Source organism: Ambystoma mexicanum, chromosome 1p (genome assembly GCF_040938575.1).
Source record: "Ambystoma mexicanum isolate Mex_15411 chromosome 1p, UKY_AmexF1_1, whole genome shotgun sequence".
NCBI classification, from domain to species: domain Eukaryota; kingdom Metazoa; phylum Chordata; class Amphibia; order Caudata; family Ambystomatidae; genus Ambystoma; species Ambystoma mexicanum.
Genome location: NC_090921.1, coordinates 1,060,682,586 through 1,060,699,692, shown reverse-complemented (window position 1 = coordinate 1,060,699,692; position 17,107 = coordinate 1,060,682,586). Strand labels below are relative to the sequence as shown.

General features: G+C 42.2%; 1 protein-coding gene across 1 annotated transcript in view; it reads left to right on the top strand.

Annotated features, from left to right (window-relative positions):
* Positions 1-17,107, top strand: part of LOC138567854 (extracellular calcium-sensing receptor-like) — a 243,696-nt gene that overhangs the window by 94,089 nt on the left and 132,500 nt on the right. Inside the window, exon 2 of the mRNA XM_069646350.1 lies at positions 8,789-9,080. Coding sequence (XP_069502451.1) covers positions 8,789-9,080 — 292 coding nt within the window. The remainder of the gene's footprint in view (positions 1-8,788; positions 9,081-17,107) is intronic.

Below are 17,107 nucleotides of genomic sequence, written 5' to 3'. Positions count from 1 at the left end.
ACTTATCTCAAGAGTAAAGTGAGCAGTACTAATAGTTGCACAAAGGACAGCAGTTACTATGGTTCAAACAAACACTGGTCCTCATTCCGAGTATGGAGGTAGTCATGGCGCTATTTGCGCTATGACTACCTCCCATACCGGTACCGACTCCGACTTGGTTGAATGGGGACTTACCGGTGTAGTCCGACCTTTGCGAGACCGGTTAATTCCCAATTTAAAAATCCATTCCCCATTCCCATTTGAGCCCCCATAGGGCTCAATGGTAATGGGGAAGTAGCTAATAACGGTACCGCAATTTGTGGTACCGTTATTATCTCTGAAGCCCCTTAGCGGGTCCCGTCCATAACGCCTGGTCAGACCAGGCGTTTAAGGAGGGACCCGCTAAGGGACCTCGGCATAGGGTGCAAAGGGTTCACCGGCACCGGTGCCCTTACCGGTGCCGGTAATCCCTTTGCACCCAATTCGGAATGAGGGCCACTGACTCAAGGTTTTTGAGTAAAAGAATATACATTTATTTACACATCAGATGTAAAACAATTCACCAAAGTAAAGCAGTAGAAAAATCACATTCTTAATATACTACACCCTACCCAATAGATTCTGAACAAGTTAAGCTCAAAATGAAGTGTGAGCAAAATGGCACTCCAGCAATTTAAAAGGGAGGGAAAGACAAGGTTAGACAAAAGTTGAGCAGCACCAACAATTAAGTAAGCAGGGCAATCTAGAAAAAGTAACTACAGTGAGGAAATCAAATCAAGAGGCCTGGGCCAAAGTAAATGGACAAAAGTCTTTTCAGAGGATCACACAGTTCAGGGTAGTTCGCAGTTAAGTCTTTGCCAAGAGTTCAGAATGAAGTTGGTCAGACAAAAAGTTACTTTAAAGAATAGAGAAGGACAAGACCTCGGATTGGCAAAAGGTTTCAAACACTTTCCCCGCCGTCGGACGGAACGAACAACCGGGTTTGAACAGTACCTTAAATGAAGAAGAAGACTGTAGCTGAGGCAGACATTCCTGGCAGGTCCTGCAGGCTCATGGTTCCTGAAGCGACTGTCAGACTGACATGAATTAGGAAGACTGGAGGGTCCTGCACTGCCCAGGGAAGAAAGCAACAGCAAAGCAAAGAAACGATTAAAAGGTGCGCTCCTTAAAACCCAAGCAGGGTCCGGTCCTCCTGGCTATCCAGTTCACTGTAGCTGTGCACAGAAAATTCGACCAGAGGAGGGAGGCATTGCTTGTAGTTTGGTTGTTCCCACCAGCTCAAGGGGAGAAGATTCCTTGCAGATCTTCCCTGTCATCGAAGTTTGGATATTCGGACCTGCAGCAGGGCTTAACCGGGAGGTTGAGTCGTTGTAGAGGTCCTCTTCTGTCAGCTTCTCTTCGGTTCTCTCGATCCAGTGGCGACTCTGGCTTCTCAGTCCCAGAGACCTGCTTTTTATGCAGTTTTCCCCCATTCACGCAGCCTGGCTGTCAGTCACACAGCAGGGTGGCTGTCCCGGCGGGACAGTCACCACAGCCAATCATACAGAGTGCGACATGGGTCTCCAAGGAGACCCTGTGCAGGGAGTCTCACACCCCTCCTTCAGACATTCAGGTGCCGAAGGAGGGATTCTGTGAAGAAGCCCGCCAAAGGACGGTGAACAAAGGAACCAAACCTGGTTTGGCGCGCAGAGTAAAACATGAGAAAGACTTTTACAAAAAGAAATGGCGAATAAACCCAGCCGCAACCAAATAAAAGTAAATGAGGTCAGCGGGTTTAAGTTCGAGGCTACTGACTTAGCCTAAAACAGTACCAAGGCTATTTAAATAGACCGTGGTAGGAAAAATAGGGTAAATGCCACTGCCACCAGCCAAATCTTAAAGAAAGGGGAACGAAATAATGTTCCACTGGAAACAGACAAAAAGGGATAACTATTAACCCTTTCCAGAACTCTATGTAAGATAGTTTGTACTGGGTCTGTGAATTTAAAAAGACTAATAAAGTCAATGGCAACTTTACATGTGCTGGGAGACAGTAGTCAGTCCCAGAAAATGGAGTCTGAGTTGGGAAGTCTAAAAAGACAACCCTGCGTCACTGCATCACTGCACTAAAATGTGCTGTGTGACACACAGTAAAGAAGATGATGCCTGTGGAGTAGGTGAGGCTCCACAGTCCATGAACACAAAAAATGTTAAACACACACAGCAAAACACATGTAAGAGTGGGAAAAAAGGCTCACACTATTACCAGGTGAAAAAAATAAATCCTAGAAATCCAGCAAAGCTGCTGAGGGACTCAGTAGGTAAGGGAAATTAGCCATTCTGGAGAATTCTCCCTAACACACATAAGTTTCAGAGAGGCTAGATCAAAGTCATACCATCCGACTGCCACATGCTTCATCGGTCAAATGATGGTGAAGGAGGCTGGCAGTGTGGGAGGCGGCTTGTACAGAGGGATTAGGGGCTGCAAGTGGGAAGAGAGGAGGGAGTGGTCGGACCAGGAGAGGGGGGTGGTAAAAAGGTTAGAGATAGGGATGTCACTGGATATTAAGGCATCCAGAGTGTGTCTGGCTAGGTGGGTCAGACCGGAAGGAAGAATAGTAAGAGAGAGAAAGTCACAGAGGTTACTGAACTGTGAAGTGGCTGAATCAGGTGAGTTGAGGTGGATATTGAAGTAGCGAAGGAGTTTGGGAGTAGAGGTCAAGAGGGAGGAGGTAAGGTCGGCCCATTCAGAGAGGAAGAGAGGGACAGGGCCAGGGCGCCTGTGGATGCTAGCGAGGGTGACTGAGAGAGTAAGAGACACTCTAAGCCTACAGATGGGGCATTCAACAGAGGTATAGGATTGAGTAGGTATGGTGGAAGTAGGGACCCACTCATGGAAAATCAGGGCCCCCCACATCCAGGCCGGTTGTGCCTGTGTTTGGAGAAGAGTTTGTAGCCCTCAGGATGAGCAGTGACAGAGCTGGCATTGAACCACATCTCGGTAACGGCGAGGACATTGAGGCCAAGGTATTCAAGAAGGAGAAAGATGTCAGAGGACTGTTTGACAGCAGAATGAGTGTTCAGAGTAGCTAGGTGAAGCTGACTATCACCTTTGAAAGTTTTCAAAGGAGGGGTACATGGGCATGGTACCCCTGATGGTGGTGGTGATGGAGAGGTTAGAGAGGAGGAAAGAGGAGTAGCAGGAGAAGGGAGGAAGCTAATGAGAGATGGCAGGCACCAGTCAAGAAGGTGAAGAGTAGTTTGAGAACCTTGAGCCATAATAGTGGCATTGCGATAGACATTAATGATGCAGCTAGAGGATGAGAAATATGCCAAGAGTATTTCCCATATAGTGCCACCATTAACGGGTGAAGAGGAGAAAGGTGAGTGGGTAGAGACCATGTGGGGATTCTAAAGGTCAGGGACAGGACAACAAAGAAGATGCCAGTGATAGTCTGCCTGGACGTGGCATTGACGTAGGCGTCAGCAATAGGTAAGTCTGGTTTAGAGGCCAAGAGAGAACTGTTATATGCTGTTGTGTGTTTTTCTACAACTCGAAAAGGAGGTCCTAAGTTAATGGAAGAATAAGGACGCCATTTTTGGAATGTTTGTCTACTCCGTTGTTCCACACTGTTTGAATGCCTCCCTTTGTTTATGAGGATATACAAGATAAATTGATACTAGGTGGAGTTCAAAAATAATATTAGTGACCGTCTTTCATATGGGTTTATATATAAATTACACTTCAATATTGCTAGACTTACATTTGATAAGCTATGGCCCATGTCGAGGCATTTCTAATGGCACATCAGTTCAAAGAGGGAAACCAAGCATCAACTATTTCAGAAAGGGGAATTCTTGCACCAAATATTTAAAGATGTCTAACTCACCTCTGAGCAAATATTTTTCAACCAATGCATGGTAATACAGATTATTTGGGCTGTAATGGCCCCCATTCGCTAATTGTGTTCATGCCTTTATTCACAGAATCCAATCTGTAAATCCATTTTCTGTCCTGCTTTTCTGAGTAACAGATCACGGTCTCCTCCTCGCAGGGGTTCTTTTATGGTTTGGATAATGAACCTAAACATCTCTCAGGGTTTATGATTCTTTTCCAAAAAATGTACTACCAGGGTTTTTCTGAAACTTTATTCTTAAGGCAGGATCGGTGTTCGCAAATCCTCTGCCTAATTTTGCACTTGGTCTTCCCTAACAAATAAATCGGCAAGGACATTTTATTGCATAAATAGCCCATTGTGTCTTGCAATTGATAAGGGATTGCAACTTCCAATTAAGACCGTTAGGTCAATGTACTTCAAGTCTTTTGTCAAGGTGCACACTGAACATCAACAACATCGTAATGACCAATGACTGATGGACGAGCCCATAGTGTGGGTTGAATAGGCACTTGTAGCCTGGGCTGTTCATATGTATGGCCCAGTGTGTTTTTAAGATTGCTTTGTCACTTGTACGCAAATCTAGGGTTCTCTGCATTAAAGTCAGAGGTTTTCAATTATGAAGTATAGTCCTCCTGAGATTGTTACTGAATGGACTAAAAGTGGTTACACATGTGATTTTATCTGCAATTGTTCTTTCTTATTTGGTAAGGCATTTTTCTCTGGTGATGTTCGTGCTCTTTTTCTGGCTTTACGGATCACTTCACTTGGATAACCACAATGTTTTAATCTACTAGTGAGATCCCTACTGCACAGATCAAAGTCTGTCATGGTCGTACAATTCCTCTGAATCCTTAAGAACTGACCGCAGGGTAAGTTTTCCTTCACACTTAATGGATGCGAAACTCCCATATGATAACAGAGGAGTGCATTTTCTAAATAATGTAGTTTCCAGAGTGCCTTGAGCTGACTTTAAGATTTTTAAATCCAGAAAAGCTATGGAAGTGTGATCATGTGACACCGTGAATTCGATATATTGGTTGTCTCTGTTCAACCATGTGATGAATGGTGTTAAACGTGTTTACGGACCTTGCCATACCATGAACACATTGTCAATATACTGATGCCAGCAACACGTGTTGTTGCTGAATGGATTCTGAATGGATTCTGGTCACTGTATATTGTTGCACCCATACTTGTGCTGTGTTTTTAAATAATTAATAATAATAAATAAATAATTTAGCATTTATAAAGCGTTACAAACCCTCAGGCATCTGAGCGCTGCTTATTACCCATGGTGTGTGGTGCTAATTTATTGACCTCAGAAGGATGAAAGGCTGAGTTTGGCCCTGCCGGGATTCGAGCCTGCATCAGGGAGCTCTGCACAGATGTCAAAGCAAGTGCTCTACTCGCTGTGCTATCGACCGGCTGGTTATAAAACGCACCTTCAAATGGAAAATAATTCTCTGTTAGTGCGATTCTAATGCATTCAAGTATGAAATGTGATGGGACTTGATCTACTGTGTTTCTGCATTTATATAGATATAGGTCCTCATTACAAGTTTGCCGGTCCGAAAACAACAGTGCCGGTAAGCTTACCAGCACTGTTGTTTCTGGACTAGCAAACGACGAGTCTGCGGGCGGTGCCGTACCACCACGGGAACGGCACCCGCCCGCAGACTTTCACGGAAGCACCGGCACCGCTATTAATGGTGCCGGTGCTTCCGTGGTCCCCACTCCCCTAGATTCCTGGGGGACTCTATGGGAATGGGAATCAACATTTTACCGGCGCCTGACTTACCGGAACGCCAGGGTTGTAATTGCCTGCTGTTTCCGGCAACTCAGCAGTAAATCATTACGGGTCTGGCGGCTACCTGCTGATTTTACCGGCACGGTTACCACCAGACCCGTAATGAGGGCCATAGTCGTAGAACAGAAATTGTGTTAGACAATAAAGTTGTTGAAAATCACAGCACCAATCATTTCTGCATCATATTATATTGAAGAAAACCCAGGTCTTTGAAATACCCCGTGCATATTTTGATTCCCATATGTGTACCTCATTCAGTAGGTATTCACTCTCTGGCACCATATATCACTTCTTGAATATTTTTTCCAAATCTATAGTTGCATCAATGTTAAGGGGTCCTTAGAATGTATCATTACTAAGTTGTCAGTCATATTATGTGTCATAATCTGCTTATGCATCATAACAATGGCACCACATTTATACATTCATCGGCTGGTTTATAATGGTTAATTCATCTGTTCTCAAGTTTGCGAATGTCTTACTTTCTGATTCAGAAAGTTTGTATGTTACATGCATCATGAGGTGGTCCACTTTATCAAACTATCCCCAATTAAAGTTTTCAAAAGTAATCATTTCTGCACTGGTTGCCTAGGCAGGTGAAGAACAATTGGAAGGTCTTTTCAAGCTCGTGTTTCCTCACATTTTATACTTGTTGTGTTGATTGAAATAAAAATCGAGTTGGGTTTTCCAGAGGAATAGGCTGATTTCATTATGTCGTTTTTGAGAAATATGTGTCCTATGTAGGGACAAATTACAGACTTTGCTAAACATGTTTATTATGTCCACTGACAAGTGTTTCGTAGATAAATTAAATGTAATCTCTTTTAAAACATGTGTTCATGTCTCCCATTTTCTTGTCGTGTTTGTATTTGTTTAGTTGGTAGATAGTGGTAAAAACGGTATCTCATGGTTTCCACAAAGCAAATTACTTTGATGTAATTTAGTTTGTGGAAATTACTTTGAAAACACTTCAAAATGTACATATGTTTCGGGGGTAAGGGGTAAAAGGGTGGTAGAAATTGGGTGGGGGTGGCAGTGGGGGTAAATGGGATGAGGGAAACCCCCTCAAAAACAGTTTGAAGTGTTTTTCCGATGTAATTTCAACGAGTAAATTGAATCCAAGTAATTTATTTCATTGAAATGACATGGAACCAGTAGAAATATGTTATACCACTGCTCCACTTCAGAGAAAAGAATACTGTTCAACAGTTGGTGTCCATGCTCCTGTTTCCACCTTACCTAATGGACCTGCAACATTACCTTTGTCCTTAATACTTGAACCACTACTGCCTGATGTGTTTGAAAAAGTGTGAACCTGCCTTTGTAGTTTACACAATTTACTTTGGATTTTTTATGATTGCTGTCCTTGATCACTGTAATAGTTATTTGTGAGGCATGGGCACACCCTTTCCATTTATTCATTTTGATTTCCCTTTCAGTTTTTTACATGTTCTCATTTATCATCTCAGAAATAAATATTTCTGATACTTTTCTGCGGAATCAATTAATTGTTTAGCTTCTGGTAGTGTAGGTTTGTCCATCAATTTCTTTGTTAATCTCATGAATTCCTGTGCATATTTTTTCATAATTCTCTGAGCTGTTTCTGCTGTCGAAACCAGTTCCGCAGAAACATCTCGCCAATTGAACTGAATTGATTTAAAAATAATTAAGAGCATCAGAAGGGTGTTTTTGGCTTCTGGGTATTCTGGAATTCTTTTATTTTCCTCTTAGTTCTAATGCATATTTTTTCGGACTGCTCTATTCTCATTGGTTACCTCAACTTTAATATTTGTTCATGGCATGTTTTAGATTGAATTAGACTATCTGTGGTTGCATTTCCCAGAAGTGATGGTGTACTAAGAAGTTGATGAAACAGCTTATCAATGTAAGTGAAGCAGGCATGTTTTGCCATCTCATCTCTTTTGTCTATGTTGGGTGTGCAATAGAGGCTAATTTGAAATATAGAAATTTTAACTGCAACTCTTCAGCTATATGTTCTAAAAAACTGTATAAAAATAAATCCAGCCTCTATTGAAAAAACCCAAATGGATCACAGTAAATTAAAAAAGAGAGAACCGGCTTTCACATTTACTAGTTAATCCATTTAAACATCGTCACTTAAAAAATGGATACTGATAATTTTAGATTTTTTAGAAAGCATCATTATATTTTATGATGGCTTCATTATTTCAAGTTCAGATCACATTTTGCCATCAATGTAAGATAATTACAAAAGAGACACTTTGTGTTAACATATTTAACATTTTGTATGAATAGTTTAGAAGACTTTTAGGTACAATTAAGTTGAAATCCTTATTTGACAGGCAACATGTTTGAGTGTATTTAGATTTAGGTTTGTGTGAATTTGTGGAATAGATGTTCTCTTTGCTTTTCTCACATGGCAGGGTCGATTCTCCCCTTCCTACATTTGGCTACTCTTTCCTCGGGAATGGCTGCATTCGGGTTCTCTACGTCTTACAGAGGAATACATAGATTCCCCCAACCACATGCAACTGCATATTCAAATCAGAGACAGCATATGCATGTTGCCTCATTGGATCCTTTTTTTCCTTGTTAGTTTAACTCTGTTTACTCAGAATCCTCGCGTTATTGCCTCTGGCATTCTCCAACCAGCATTAACAAGCCATTACACTTTTCCACTTGCGCGCACACATAGTTGATGAATATTGGTAGATTTTTGGATTAATAGCCATTTGAGTCAGCCATTTTGGACATCCTTATTTCCCTTATGCTGATTTAGAGACACAGAGAGCCCATGTTTCTTTATGTAATCTTCTACTTAAACTCCCAGATGTCTCAACGCAAAAATGTGTTTGTAATAACGAGATTTGTACTGATCACTGGACTGGATATTGGAATGTACAGATCGACAGGGTGGAAACGTGGTGATTGGGTTATAAATATATTCCTATGGTTCATATTTAAATGCTAAGTTACAGGTGAAAGTCTTAGCAATCAACCTCCACATTGTTGAACCTGGCACTCCACCTACCATTTGCTATGGCTAGTTGAGTTCATGTGATGATTTCCTCAACACCTTATTGACATCACAAGTAGCATTTAAGGCATGTAATGCAAATAGGTTTTTTTGTTCTTGTTTTAGATTTCACATCAGATACTACCGCTACCTGTTGGCCATGGTTTTTGGCATCACAGAAATAAACCATTCTTCCAGGCTCTTGCCAAACCTCACACTGGGGTTCCACATTTACGACTCCTGCTACAATGAGCTCAGATCTCTGCTTGGCACCATGCAGCTTCTTTCGGGGACATCAGGAAGTGCAGCAAATTTTAACTGCTTCCAGCCAGCCATGCCTTCTGCTATTGTTGGGGACATGCCCTCCAAGGCCTCCATGCCAGTTGCCAGGATTCTGGGGCTTTACAGGTACCCACAGGTAAGAGTTGCACCATTGACTTAACTTCAAAGCAGACTAGTGCAAACTATCAATTTTAAATAATAGTCCCAGTATGATGATGTCCTCATTGAATGAAATTGTTAAACATTGCATGTGGAAAAAACAATGAAATAAGCTATTGTAGTGATGTAAACTGCCTAACACTAAAAGTGAGTGTTAAGTTTGGATTTGTAGTGGTTTGAGTGTTTATACTTCGATTTTCATGGTTACATTTTTAGTGCTATACAGCAAGTGTTTGTATCTTAATATTGTAATTCCCACTGTTGCAGACTTTACTTTTTGTTAGACTTAACATTACCCCTTATTTGAAAAGGCTTTTCTTATGTCTAATTTCAGTGTACATTTTTTTTGGGGCATATGGAGTATAGCCTAACGAATAGAGGTGTTCTAAGTGTATGTAGTGTGAGAGTTTGCCATGTGACTGTATCAGCGTATGAGAGTATGGTGTAGAAGCCATACGGTTTACCTCTCATACATGTGCAATTTACATCTCGTATATATCTTATAAAGATATGAAAATTCACATTAAAGTTAGTCCTGACTTTGATGCTAGTTTTTAAACGTATAGTTGGGTACATGTAGATAATATACATTATTGTACATGTTCAGTTTGTGTACAACATGTGCATTCATTTAGAGTAAGTCTTTGAGACCTTTCATAAGTGGGAGACTGGGTGGAATATGTAATTAACATCACAAAAAATGGGGTCAATTGGGGGTACTTAGAGTCTTTCAATTCCCCAAAAAGTTATAATTGTATTCATTGTATTCATTGTTCGCTTGTTAGGCGCTTGTACAGTAAGTCAATTCTATTTCAAAGCGCCCACAGGTCAACAAGCAGGCAACATGGAATTGAAACATTAACTACAGTGGAGGGGAAAAAAGGACAAACCTACTATGCCTTGTGAGTATTCAGAACGTGCAAGTGCAGCTAGGAAGAGGGGAACGTGGGTAGGTGCTGTGGTATTCATGCTCGTGGGTGAGCAACAGATGAAGTGCATGGTATAGTAAGTGCTAAAAGCCCTCGAGCCACCTTGGGTGGAAAAAGTGTGTGCCTCCAGGACAGGGCCGGAAGGTGCCAAGGCAAGTGCTGAAAGGTAGACAGAAGCTGGGGCGATTGGGTGTGGATGGTCAGGACCCTGAGGATGCATAAGGGCCTTGGACACTGTTAGGCAGAATCCAGTGCAGTTCCCTTAGGGAGCACTACACCAGATTAGGACCACAGGTGAGAGCAATAAATCCCCTTTGGTATCAGTCTATACCACAAAGATTTAGTTGGTAGCTGTGGCTGAGCAGTCAGCCTTATCTCAAGAGGGAGATGAGCAGTATTCAGGGTTTATACAATAGGTATCACAGCACTATGGGACAAGAAAACACTGATCAAAGCTTTGTATCAAAAAGAGAATATATTTCTTCTATACACATCTAGTTCAACACATAGATCACAGTTGATAAAGGTAAGTTAAGGTTAGTCAACGAAAAGTATATACAACTCCCTATTCAATTGTAGACAAGTTTGCGGTACAGTGAAAACTGAGCAAAACGGCACAGTGAAAACCAACTACAAATGGCACTCTATTAATTTAACGAAATGGAGGCAAAGCACAAGTTAACCCGAAATATCTTCAGACACCCCCTAGCAACACTTCCCAGAAGTTTTGTGAACAAGTAATGCACAGTGACACTTTAGCAGAAAGATAAGTGAATGAAAACTGAGCAAAATGGCACTCCACAAGTTAAAACAGTAGGAAGGAAGAGGGGTTTAGAAGATTCAGGTGCATCAACACATTTCTTATTGAAAATCAATCTAGTGAGAGCAGATCTAACAAATCAGCCAGAGTCAATAGACCTGAGCCAGAGTCAGTGGTACAGGACCAAGAGCTTAGGAGCAAAAATGTTCTTGTAGCTGCAGTAAAGTCTTTGGTAAACGAATATTGAAAAGGTAGATGTGAGGTGAAAGACAATGTTAAGAGAGAGGGCGGCCAACCCAACAAGTAGATAAAGGATTTAAAACACCTATAGGGCTACCACGGGGAAAGGGAGGCCTGGCAGAACAATGTACCTTCAACGTGAAGAAGTGGCTCCTGCGGTGGCGGTTGTTCCTGGTAGTTCCTTCAGTTCCAGGGGTCCAGCAGAGGAAGAGAGGCTCTCGTCTTGGAGGAAGTTTCGAGTCACTGCACTACCCAGGGATGAAACCAGCCGCAGTGCTGCCAAACGAAGTTTAAAAGGTACACTCCTTTTAATCGCGGTCCAGTTCGATAGCTGTCTGGCTATCCGGTCTCCAAGTGCTGGGCACTGTCGATTCAACCAAGGCAGGTCCGGAGGAGCGATGGGTGAACTGGTTGTTCCCACCAGCTCAAGGGAAGAAGGCTCTTTCGATGAAGATCTCCTCTCGTCGTGTGGAAGAAAAGTGGTGAGACGATCTGGCAGAGCTTCACCGGTGGTGTAAATGCTGAAGATGTCTGTGGCTTCTCTCCCCTTCGGTTCCGTAGTTCCAGTGGCGACGTCTTGCTCTTCCAGTCCTCAGGACCCTGCTTTTATGCAGAAAGAGACCCATTCATACAGCCTAGCTGTTACTCACACAGTGGAGTGGTCTTCTTGGCGGGAGACCCTCCAGCCTATCAGGTTAGAGTGCGACAACTCTGTGGCAACTCTGTCCAGGGGTTCTACTCCCCCTCCCAAACAACAGACCCACCCCAGACTCACGCCGCAGAAAGGAGGGCTTCTTGGCAGAAGCCCGCCAAAAGAGCGAACAAAGGTTCCCCGACCTGGGTTAGGAGTTTAGAGTAAGACACGAGAAAGATGTTTTATATTAAAGTTCTGGCAAATAAAACCTACCGGAGTAAAGTTAATAATAAAATAAACCGGCGGTATGTTAGAGGCTGTCAGTAAAAGTGTTAGCCTTGAACATTGGAAAAATCCCATAGGAAAATATTTGCGGTTGAATATTTTTGGTAGTAAGCACTGCCACCAGCCAGAAACTTTAGAGAGCGGGACTTTAAAGTACCCCCTCGAAAAGGAACCCAAGGGAAAAACTATTAACCCTTTCCAGTACCTCCATAGTAAGATGGGTTGGACTGGTTAAATTCGTAAGATTTGACTAGTAAAGTCAATGGGGACTTTCCATGCTCTGGGAGACAGTAGTCAGTCCCAGGGTATGGAGTTTATGTTTGGGGGTCGCGACGACACCCCTATGTCACTGCACTGAGGGTGCTGTGTAACACATGTGCATAAAGATGGTTCCTATGGGTGAGAGAAAATCCCATAGGCATTAAACACAAAAATAGCCTAGAACACACGTAGCAAAAATGCCTAAGAGTGGGGAAAAAGATTCTCACTCTTAGCAGGAAAAAAGAAACAAACCCTTCAAATCCAGCAAAGCTGCTGGGGGACTCTATAGGTAAGGGAAATTAGCCATAGAATGAGAATTCTCCCTAACAGACACCAATCACAGCAATTAGCAGAGGAGGGAAGAAGGGAAGGAGGCGGTAAAGAGTAAAGTCTTGAGGAGCTTCCAGAATTTGAGAAAGTCCTGCTCAAGACACAGAGGAAGGGGGAGGCTGTTCCATCGGAGGGAGCCTGCTTAGGAGAGAGATCGGCTTCCTGCCCTCTGTTTATTAAAATGCTTTACACACAAAGAGTTGGTGCCAAAGGAACATAGAGGTCTAGAAGGAGAATATTCAGTAAGAGAGAGTTGCAGAGAACGTGGTCCCTAGCCCCAGATGACCTTGTGGATGATGCAGAGGGTTTTGAATTTAGTCTGTGCAGAAACTGGGAGCCAGTGAAGACTTTTAGGGAAGGTGAGATTTGATTCCTGTACTTAAGGCCTAGTATAAGTCTCTCTGACCGATTCTGGATTAGCTGGAGGGGTTGCAGAGTGGAAGAAGCTAGATTCAGGAGGAGGCTTTTGCAATAGTCAAGCCTAGAGAGAACCAGGGCTCAGGTAATGTCGAGCTTCTGGGGGAAAGTGAGAATTCCTTTGAGAAGGAACAGCTGAAAGTGGGACTTCATGGCAATGTCCTGAGTGTGAGGGGGGAAGGAGAAAGAGGAGTCAAAGATGACTCCAAGGTTTGTGGCTTCAGATGAAGGAGCAGGGGGAGAGCCCATAGAGGAAGGCCAGAGTGAGGGGAAGAAGGAGGGAGCAGGGGTCCCAATAGGAAGGATATCAGGTTTGCTGCCATTGAGGCAGAGATCGTCGGAAGTGCACCAGGATTGGATTGCAGATAGGCAGTTGGGGATGATGGAAGGTACAATAGAGTCAGCAGGAAGTTTGAAAAAGGGTTGTGTGTTGTCTGCATAACACTGGAATTTGGAGGAGATGAGGAGTGCCAGCTGAGCAAGGTAAGTGTTAAAGAGCCAAGGGGAGAGATTGGAGCTCTTGGGGACACCACAGGTGGAGAAGGAAGTAGGAGAGGAGAAGGTTCCCAGGATGACTTGGTCAGTTTGGAAGGAGGTCAGCAAGTCCAGTGGCCATTCCAAGATCCACATAGAAGAAAGAATCACTTTTAATCACAAGTGTATAAATCCCTCTTTCCCTATAGAAAAACCTAAACTCATCCTAGGACAAGGTGGTGATTAACCCTAGTGAGAGGTGATGTGCAGCCTATCTAGAAAAGTGGATAGAAATTAAGGTATTAATGCTAACCGTGATGTGTCCCCCTCAAACTCCAATTCTCAGTACAAAAATATTAAAAACACAATTTCATAAAATCCAAACTTTTTAAATAATTGTATAATAGTTCAAAAGCAATTCCGATGCAAAAAAAGATCTGCTTAAAAAAATGATGAGGGAAAAGGAGTGGTACTTTGATCTTTATTCTCCCTTCCTCTTTCTCCCCCAGAAAGAAATCTAAAGAACAGTTACATCTTAAGAGGTTGTTAACCAAAAACACTGTCAGAGAGATCATTCAATTTGGGTATCTCAAAAAATGTAGGATATCCATGTTCAAAAATACTGTTGACTGGTTTCAGCGACAGCAAATTATTAGGTCGCCTTCTTCAGGACTGGCTCAATCCCTGGCTGCGGGAGCTTATTTTATTCCTATTAATAGGTTTGTTTTGATACTGTTATCGTGTGAGGCAACATTCATTAGCAAGCGACTTACTGACAATTTGTTCAATTAGTTAATTTTTCTTTTTGTCTTCTTAGTCTATAGGGAAAGGTAAAAAGAAAAAACAGGTGACATTTTATTTTTGCATGTTTCTCTTTCACAATGAACCAACAACATTAAAATGGTTCACAACATTGAATGTTTTAAATATATGGTAATCGGAGGGGTAATGAACTCACCCATCTCCAGCATTAATTAATTCCTTTGTTTGCTGATGGAGGAAAAGAAAACAACAAAACAAGGCATTCTAAGTGAAATGCCCAGTGTTGATACATCATGTTCGATGTACACGTTAACTACTGAAACATTTCCAGAAAAAGGTTTGTTCTCATTGGTGCTAGGCGCTGGTCATGCATCCAAATATGTCACAATGTGCCAAACGAGTCTGTCCACCACGGCAAAACACTGGGATAGGTGTAATGACATCTTCCCATCTACGCAAGGGGTATAGCGTATGTCTTCCAAGCATTTGTGACGGCGGGTGCCATTTTCGGGAACCCAATGTTTATTTCGTACACAATCCAAAAGTTGGGGTTATTATTTACCCTTTGTGTCCCTTTATGTGCTTGTTTTATACACAATACTAGACCAACAGCTGGTGCTTATTTGGAGTCTTTCATGATGGTACCAGAAATTGAAAAACATAAGAAATAATATATATATAAAAAGCACAGCATGGGCCTAATGACTTGTACATTAACACACCGTTCATCATGGAGGCACCTACTCTTCTACTTTAAACGTACCTCTAATTGGTCAGTTTTGGGTGGTGTTTACTTTCGGGTCTGGCGTGTGTTGAAATGTCAGTCTCGAGTGTGCTAAAACTGATGTAAGTTATGGGATAGATATGGAATATTGGACCACAATGGATTATTATAATGTTGCCAAGGAACACTTTCACGTAATCGATTCCAATTGGTACCAAGTCAGAAAATACAACTTGCTTCCCTCCTCAGGAGTAGGGCATACATATCCCCACCCCAAGGGTTTTTCCTCCTTTTTTCCCAAAATAGTCCATTTAAAGTTCTTTTCGCTGGTCCTCATTAAGACTTTGGTGGTATCCCGCTAGTAAATCCGGCGGGGAACCACCAAACAGAATTACCGTTCCTGCCACTTGATCTGCCGGAATTACTCGCAAATTACAAGTGGCAGGAATAACAGTAAATCCCCATTCCATGGAGTCCCGTTGGACTCTATGGGGGGATTGCTGGTATTACCAGAACCGGTAATACTGGTGCTGGTAATATCAGCTGTTTTTTCTCTGGTGGGGTGCCTGATTTACCTCCAGCTTTTGGCTGGAGGTAACTCAGACAACCCACTGGCAAACTTGTACTCAGCCCGTCCAGAAATATGCTGGTAAATGTAATTACCGACACGTTAATTCTGCACCGGCAAGGTTGTAATGAGGCTGATTGTGTTTTTCTTTAAAAAAATGTGCGAACATTGGATCATGTCCTTTTTTAGTCCTTATTAATGATGCGTGTTTGATTATTATTTTTATGACAGGTGTACGGGGTCAGGGTAAAAAATGAGAGGCGGAACAAACTGGTAGTTTTTTCAACGTAAGACATCTTTATTAAAAGGAAAGGGTTGGATAAAGGTCTATCTGTCCCTACCCTAAAGAGACTTTCCCTATCTAGGAAACTAAAACTAAAGATCTGTCTGTGTCTCGTCGTCAAAATTATAAACACTGTCCTTGTGTCCAAAACATTAATCTGGCCCTCACACTAAATAAAACAACTAAGAGTGTAAGAAAAGGGTCTCGGATGTAAGTTTGGTCAAAAGCAAATAGGTACATTCAACAAAAGAATCCTTTGATTTAGAGGGGAATTTATTCCTTCCCCTGGATGTTTATGGTAGGATGTAAAAAGTGTTCCTTTCAAATAAGAGTTCCATAAAAATGCTAAAAATGGTCTCTTTCAGGTATCTATTTGCTAATGATAAAAAAAAGGTTTCTTTTAAGTAACCACTTCTTAAGGATGGCAAAAATTTCTTTTTCAAACATACATTTCCTTACAGGTGTTAACAGTAGTTTCTTTAGATGACTAATTAATATGATGAATGTGTTTCATTTAAAACAACCACTTCTTGCGAAGAACTTCCTGGTATACTCCCCTGCCAGGAAGCCATTAGAATATTCATCAGATTCTGTTGTATATACTCCTGCCAGATATCTATTCACAATATCTGTAATCTCTGAGTAATTTAGATGGGTTACTTGGTATACTCCCTGCCAGGCATCCCTTTCTGGGGTCTGCAGATCTTCCGGTATAGTCTCCTGTCAGGTATCTTCTCCCCTATTGCCCACTGCCTGATGCACTTCTTTCCCCGGGGCTTCTCTTTAATGTTCCCACTGTCTTCAGTATACCACAGTTGTATTCCTTCACTGTACATAGTTTCTTGGTTTAAGGTATTACTTGTCCCAACTTTCCCCACATTGACATTTCATATATGGAGACTTGTTCAAGCGAGACATTTTTACTTCTTCAATAGTATTCATCTGCGTTTGGCAATACTTGCTCCAACTTCCTCAATACTGAAATCTCGTATATGGATATTTGTTCAAGTTTGGTCTTTCAATTCCTTCATTACCATTCATTGACTCGTGGCAAAACTTGCTCCAACCTTCCCTGTATTGACAACTCACATATGAGTACTTGGGCAAATTCTCTTTGTTATCTGCTTTTTTGATATTCAAAATGAGTTCTTAAAACTTCATATGCCTGTCGGAATGGCGCGGGCCCCCAACATCTCTGGGCAGACTCACCGGTGTCTGGCAGTACTTCCGACTAGTATCACATTGCTGCAGTGTAGATTTCACCTCGGGATGGTGTATTTCATTATGCTGCTCCAATACTCGACCACAGTGCCGGTAGCTTGTTCACTGCTGCTGGT